This window comes from Mus caroli, chromosome 10 (assembly GCF_900094665.2).
Source record: "Mus caroli chromosome 10, CAROLI_EIJ_v1.1, whole genome shotgun sequence".
NCBI lineage: Eukaryota > Metazoa > Chordata > Mammalia > Rodentia > Muridae > Mus > Mus caroli.
Genome location: NC_034579.1, coordinates 25,080,807 through 25,086,494, shown reverse-complemented (window position 1 = coordinate 25,086,494; position 5,688 = coordinate 25,080,807). Strand labels below are relative to the sequence as shown.

The 5,688-nt window shown below is 44.0% G+C and overlaps 1 protein-coding gene across 1 annotated transcript in view; it reads right to left on the bottom strand.

Annotated features, from left to right (window-relative positions):
• The window catches only part of Soga3 (SOGA family member 3), a 54,960-nt gene that overhangs the window by 867 nt on the left and 48,405 nt on the right, over positions 1-5,688 (bottom strand). Inside the window, exon 6 of the mRNA XM_029482758.1 lies at positions 1,159-2,334. Coding sequence (XP_029338618.1) covers positions 1,159-2,334 — 1,176 coding nt within the window. The remainder of the gene's footprint in view (positions 1-1,158; positions 2,335-5,688) is intronic.

The following is a 5,688-nucleotide window of genomic DNA, read 5'->3' as shown; positions in this document are numbered from 1 at the left end:
CCGCTGCTGCCAGCAAAGCATAGCAACATGCAAGATAAGCGACAGGGCTGTAAGTTCTCTAGCCATGGTCAGCAGCCAATTCCTCTAATGTCATGCTGCTGCACATAAACTGGGTTTTAAACATGGGAGTGGGGCGAACTCGAATGTGTTCAAAGCCATGCATGCTGTTGTACTTCTGTGGGTTCTCCGACGGATACAGGGCATCAGGCTGCTGCAAGGGACAGTACTGCCTCGTTTGGTCCATAAAGATCTTTTATGTGGTTAACTTGGACAAATGCATTGATCTTTCAGTGGCCACCATACCTGGCCAAAGCTGCTGAGTCCAATTCATCCGCTGTGCTTCTACAAGTCAGGAGGGAAATGCTGCTTTCCCCTGTGCTGGAATACTTATTAATCCTTTTTTCAATTAGTATTGCCTTAAAGCTATGCTAAAACTTCTCACTACGGATCTCCATTACTGAAACGATAGTATTTTAACTAGAAATGATCACCGTGTTGTCTCAACTTAGGTAAAGGGGTAGCTAGCATGTGTCTTATCCATAGGGCTCCGGGCACAAGAACATATCTCTTTATTAGCATCTTGTACATTTATCAGAAGTATCAATCAATCTTGTTTAATAAAAAAAAAATGTTTTTTAGACAGCCCTAGGGATCTGTTATCACAGCGACCCACCTGCTTTTACTTCTCTCAAGTGCCAGGATTAAATGTGTGCACCACTACCCTGACTTATTTTGTAATTTTTATGATCTTAAACTCAATTCGGACCTTCTCACAAACCTCAGATAAACACCTTAAGGTTCCTCCTATTCAGGACCTTTATGCTGGCCAACATGTTAGGGAAATGCTGAAAATATTGACCTTTTAAAATGTGTATTAAAAATCCATCAGTCATTATGCAAAATCTGATTGCATCCGTTTTAAATTTCCCCTTGAAATAGAACAGAAAGGAGTAAATGTTAACTATCAGTAGGGCTTCGAGAACCTCTGCCTGGTTGAACATGGTGTGAAAACACAGGTGCCTGGAGCCCAGCAAGGCCTTGAGATGGAACTTCCCTACAAAGGGATGTGGAAGTCGGGGTTGGAGATGCCCCACGAGGGACAGCAGCTCCGCGGGCCAGCCTCGCCATCGCCATGGCTCGCAAAAGTCAGAACTGTACCTGACTCACGGATATGGGCTCCTCCGCTCCTCGGTCATCCGCAGACTTGGGCACCTCCAGGCGGTCGATGAAGGTCTGTAACTCCTTGCGGAAGGCCTTCATCTGCGCGTTGATGCGGTAGAGCAGCTCGTGTTCCCGGATACGACTGCCGTCATCCTCCTCGTCCATCAGTCCGAACAGGTCCCCATTAGCCACGTAGATGCGTGCCTCTGTGATGATGGTGCTCGTGTCTGCGATGAGCCGATCGATGGTCTTGCCCAGGCGCTCGGCCTCGGAGCGGATGTCCTTCATCTGCTGCCGATCTGAGAAGCTCTTGGGCCAGGGCCCGGGTGTGGGGTAGAAGGAGCGGGTGGGTGTGAGGGAGCGGATGTTCCGCACCTCCTCTGAGTCGCTCTCACCACCAATTGGCCCTTCGCGCTTGCGATGGGGAGGCCGGGAGTCATCATCGCTTTCCTTCTTGCCCGCATCACTCTCAGCATCGCTGTCGCGAGGGCTGCCACGGATACCCAGGTGTGAGGCCAGGTCGTAGCGCTGCATGTTGGACATGAGCACGCGGTTCTCATACTGCAGCTGCATGACCTTGCCGCTCAGCTCATTGATCTGCAGGCGCGCTGCCTTCAGCTCCTCTTGCAGGGCCTCGGTCTTGGCACTGTCGTGGTGCCGCGAGCTGTCATGGCCGCTGGACTTGTACTTGTACTTGTTGAGCTCCGCAGTGATGCGTTTGTTCTGCTCCTCGAGGTCAGCCACGTTCCTCCGCAGCAGCTCCGTCTCGTCTTCCACAAGCTGCAGGTGCTGTCGCAGCTCCGATAAGGACTCGCTCTGCTCCCTCATGAGAGGGTTGGAAGAGCCATTGAAGTCTTCGCCCCGCAGGTCATCCAGTTCCGCCTTCAGGCCTCTGTTCTCCACCTCCAGTTCCACGATTTTCCTGCCCAGGATGTTGGCCTCTTCCTCCACCAGCCGCAGCCGCAGCTTGAGCTCGGCCTCCCTGGTGCTGGGAGGTCCCCCTGCTTCTCCTTTGGGTAAAGGACTGTCTAAATCCCCATAGAAGGATCTGTATTTCTGGAGTTCGTGTTCAAATCTGTCCTTTTCTTTATCAATCTTGGCCATTTTCTTTCTCATCAGGGCAGCTTCTTCCTTAACGAACTGTAGCTGGCACTTGAGATCCTCATTGTCGTCCTCATTAGGGGAAAAGTGGGAAAGGACAGGAGATCATTTCTATGCAAATAGAGAAAACAACCGAGAAAGGACATCCTCCAGCAAAACTACGTTATTTTCTTTGTAATTACATATATCACATAGATCTGTGGTTTTTTCCACATCACTTACAGTCTTTGCCCAATTAAAAATTAAGGTAGGGGGACTGGAGAGTTGGCTCAGCAGTTAAGAGCACGGACTGTTCCTCCAGAGGTTCTAAGTTCAATTCCCAGTAACTTCCAACCACGTGGTGGCTCACAACCATCTCCAATGGCATCCAATGCCCTCTTCTGGTGTGTATGCACACCAGCTACAGTATACTCATATGCATAAAATAAATAACTAAATAAATATATTTTTCTAAAAAAATAAGGTTGGATGTTCTGGAAACCAAAAGAAAGGAAGATAGAAAAGGTGAGAAAGCCTGACCACCACTATTCAGGGATTGTTGTGTTAATAGCTACCATTTCCTGGGCTTCTTACCAGTGTTGTTTTTACTCTGAATTCCCTGGTGAGGGTCCTCTCACACGTTCTTACTTCAACTAAACTGACATGTATTGAAAAAAAAAAACTGAAATCCTGTTTTAAAATCTCTCATAGTTCAATTACGTCTGTGGTAGTTTGAAAAATTGACCCATCGGCTCACAAGTCTGAACAGTTGGTCCCCAGGGATAGAACTATCTAGGAAGGATTAAGAGATGTTTCCTTGTTAGAAGGGGTGTGTCACTGGGACCCAGCCTTTAAGTTTCAAAAGACTCGGGGCATTACCAATGTACTCTCTCTACCTTCTGTTTGTGGATTGAGACATGAGCTTGCAGCTCTTCCCGATGCCATGCCATTGCACTGTCATGGTAAGTTCCGACCTCCTAAAACTGAAAGCTCAATTAAATGCTTTCATTGTAAGTTGCCCTGATCATGGTATTTTCTCACAAGAATAGAAAAGTAAGTAATACAATGTCCAGGAATATTTATTCCAAAGACCATTTTTCAAAGTACATTTGGGGTTCCTTATTTAGATATATGGATAGATTGGTCGGCAGGCAGATATAGATAGACAGACTAATGATAGATAGATAGATAGATAGATAGATAGATAGATAGATAGATAGACGGACAGATGGATAGTTTTTGCCATAGAGGGGATGGAATCTAAGGCTTGGCACATGCTCTACAAGCATTCTACCAACAAACAACATCCGAAATCTTTCTAAGATTAAAGTAAGCATCCCTTTTGAGGTGCATTCCAATAAAACAATACAGACAGTGGGACACTGCTAGAGAGGTTCAGAAAGCAATGATGAAAAGCTACAAGTCTCTTGTCTTCAGAGAAGAAAGGGTTGGAGAGCTGCTAGTAGTGGAGAGCTGAACACCATAATCCTTCTCTCTTTAGAGCCTCACTCCCTCAGAGCAACCGGATCTTTGACCCTTTACAGAAGGAAAGGTTCATCATGACAGAACACAGTTAACACACAGCAGAGCAGAGTCTGTAACCAGGCTGGTTTCAAAACTGGCAGTGTTTGAGCTGCTTCTAGAACAAAGGCACAAATGAGCAATCTAGGGCAGTGTGGTAAAGTTGAAGACCTAGGAGGCACCAACCCTTTATTCTCCTTGAGAAGCCTCTCAAGGAGAATAAACCTCTTGAGAGCATGGAGAAGAGCACAAGGAGAATAAACCTCTTGAGAGCATGGAGAAGAGCACAAAGAGTTGAGGTGAAACAAGTTTCACAGCAGAGAGAATGGAGGCTAAAAGGATCCATCACAGGCTTCCATGGGAGAATCCATTCCACAAGAGAAGACAAAAGCAGCCATGTAGAAAACTCTTGAGATCAAGGACACCTTACAATGTTTAAGACCACAGTGCTCAAAGATACAAATATAGCGTGAAGTTCTGAATCATGGGTATATTCTACTGATGATTTCAGGGACCAAAAGAACAAAGAGGAACAAATTCTGAGTGAAGAATACCATCTTAGGGTAGAGTTTATAATGCTTAGGTTATGGTTTATAATGCTGTCTTTGTGGGGCAGCATTGAATGGAGACTATATTAACATCTAGCAATAGGCTTGTGGTAGCTCAGGGCTGAGATCATGAACATTTATGCTCTTAGAACTGTAAAAAGCTTCTCTTTGATTGAAGAATTTAAGAACACAATGCTTTGTTATGATAGCTATTGTAACAGTAATGGAGGCAACCAAATATGAGAAGAAAAGAAGGGCGCAATGGGAGATGCTCAAAGGTTTGGCAGGTCATGAAGACCAACAATCAGAAAGCATGTCTGACTAGTCAGAATCAAATGTACTTTTACACAGGCTAAGTTCTATTGGAAAGTGTAATTAGATGAGCCTGGGTGGCTGGGTAGCATCACCTATGTGGTAGAAAACTTTATTTTCTATTACAAAAAAACTCTTTCTTATATTGACATATGGTGTGGTTTTAATATAATTAGCACCACAGTTGGTCATTGATACAAACCAGAGAATGGAGCAGAACAATTCTACACTTTGCTGTGTCAAGCAATCCAAAGATAGAAGCATGTCTGATTTGCATGCACATCAACTCTCCAACCCAAAGGAATAAAAACATATTTAAGACGTAGAAATATCCTTTATGTGACAAAGTTCTTTTAAAGGAGATGTAGTGAGAGGAGGTGGGCACAGGAATTCATTTGCTTATTAGAGGCTAAGTCTTCTCAAGATACAAACTGTGCTTATCTTATGCAAGTCTGAGAATTTAAGAACTCGTCATGCCAATGTGCTTTCTATATCTTATCTTATAACCTACTTATAGGCTGCGTTTAAAATGGGCCCTCAAAACAGTACTCATAGTTATTGGGAAGAAAGAAAGAAAGAAAGAAAGAAAGAAAGAAGAAAGAAGAAGAAAGAAAGAAGGAAGGAAAGAAAGAAAGAAAGAAAGAAAGAAAGAAAGAAGAAAGAAGAAGAAAGAAAGAAGGAAGGAAAGAAAGAAAGAAAGAAAGAAAGAAAGAGAGAAAGAAAGAAAGAAGGGAAGAAAGAAAGAGAGAAAGAAAGAAAGAGAAAAGGAAAAAAGCAAAAAATGATGTTCTGTCCAAAGTAATTATTTGGACAATATTGGTAAAATATTTGCTCCACTGTTCTACATAAAAGGGGGGCAAGAAAACTCAAAATTCTCTGAGGTGTGAAATAAATTGTGATTTCTGATCATGTCAAAGACTTATTTATTGGGAAAAAAAGGAATAAAATGTATGTATAAAAGATGTATGAGGCAGAGGCAGGCGGATTTCTGAGTTCGAGGCCAGCCTGGTCTACAAAGTGAGTGCCAGGACAGCCAGGGCTACACAGAGAAACCCTGTCTCGAAAA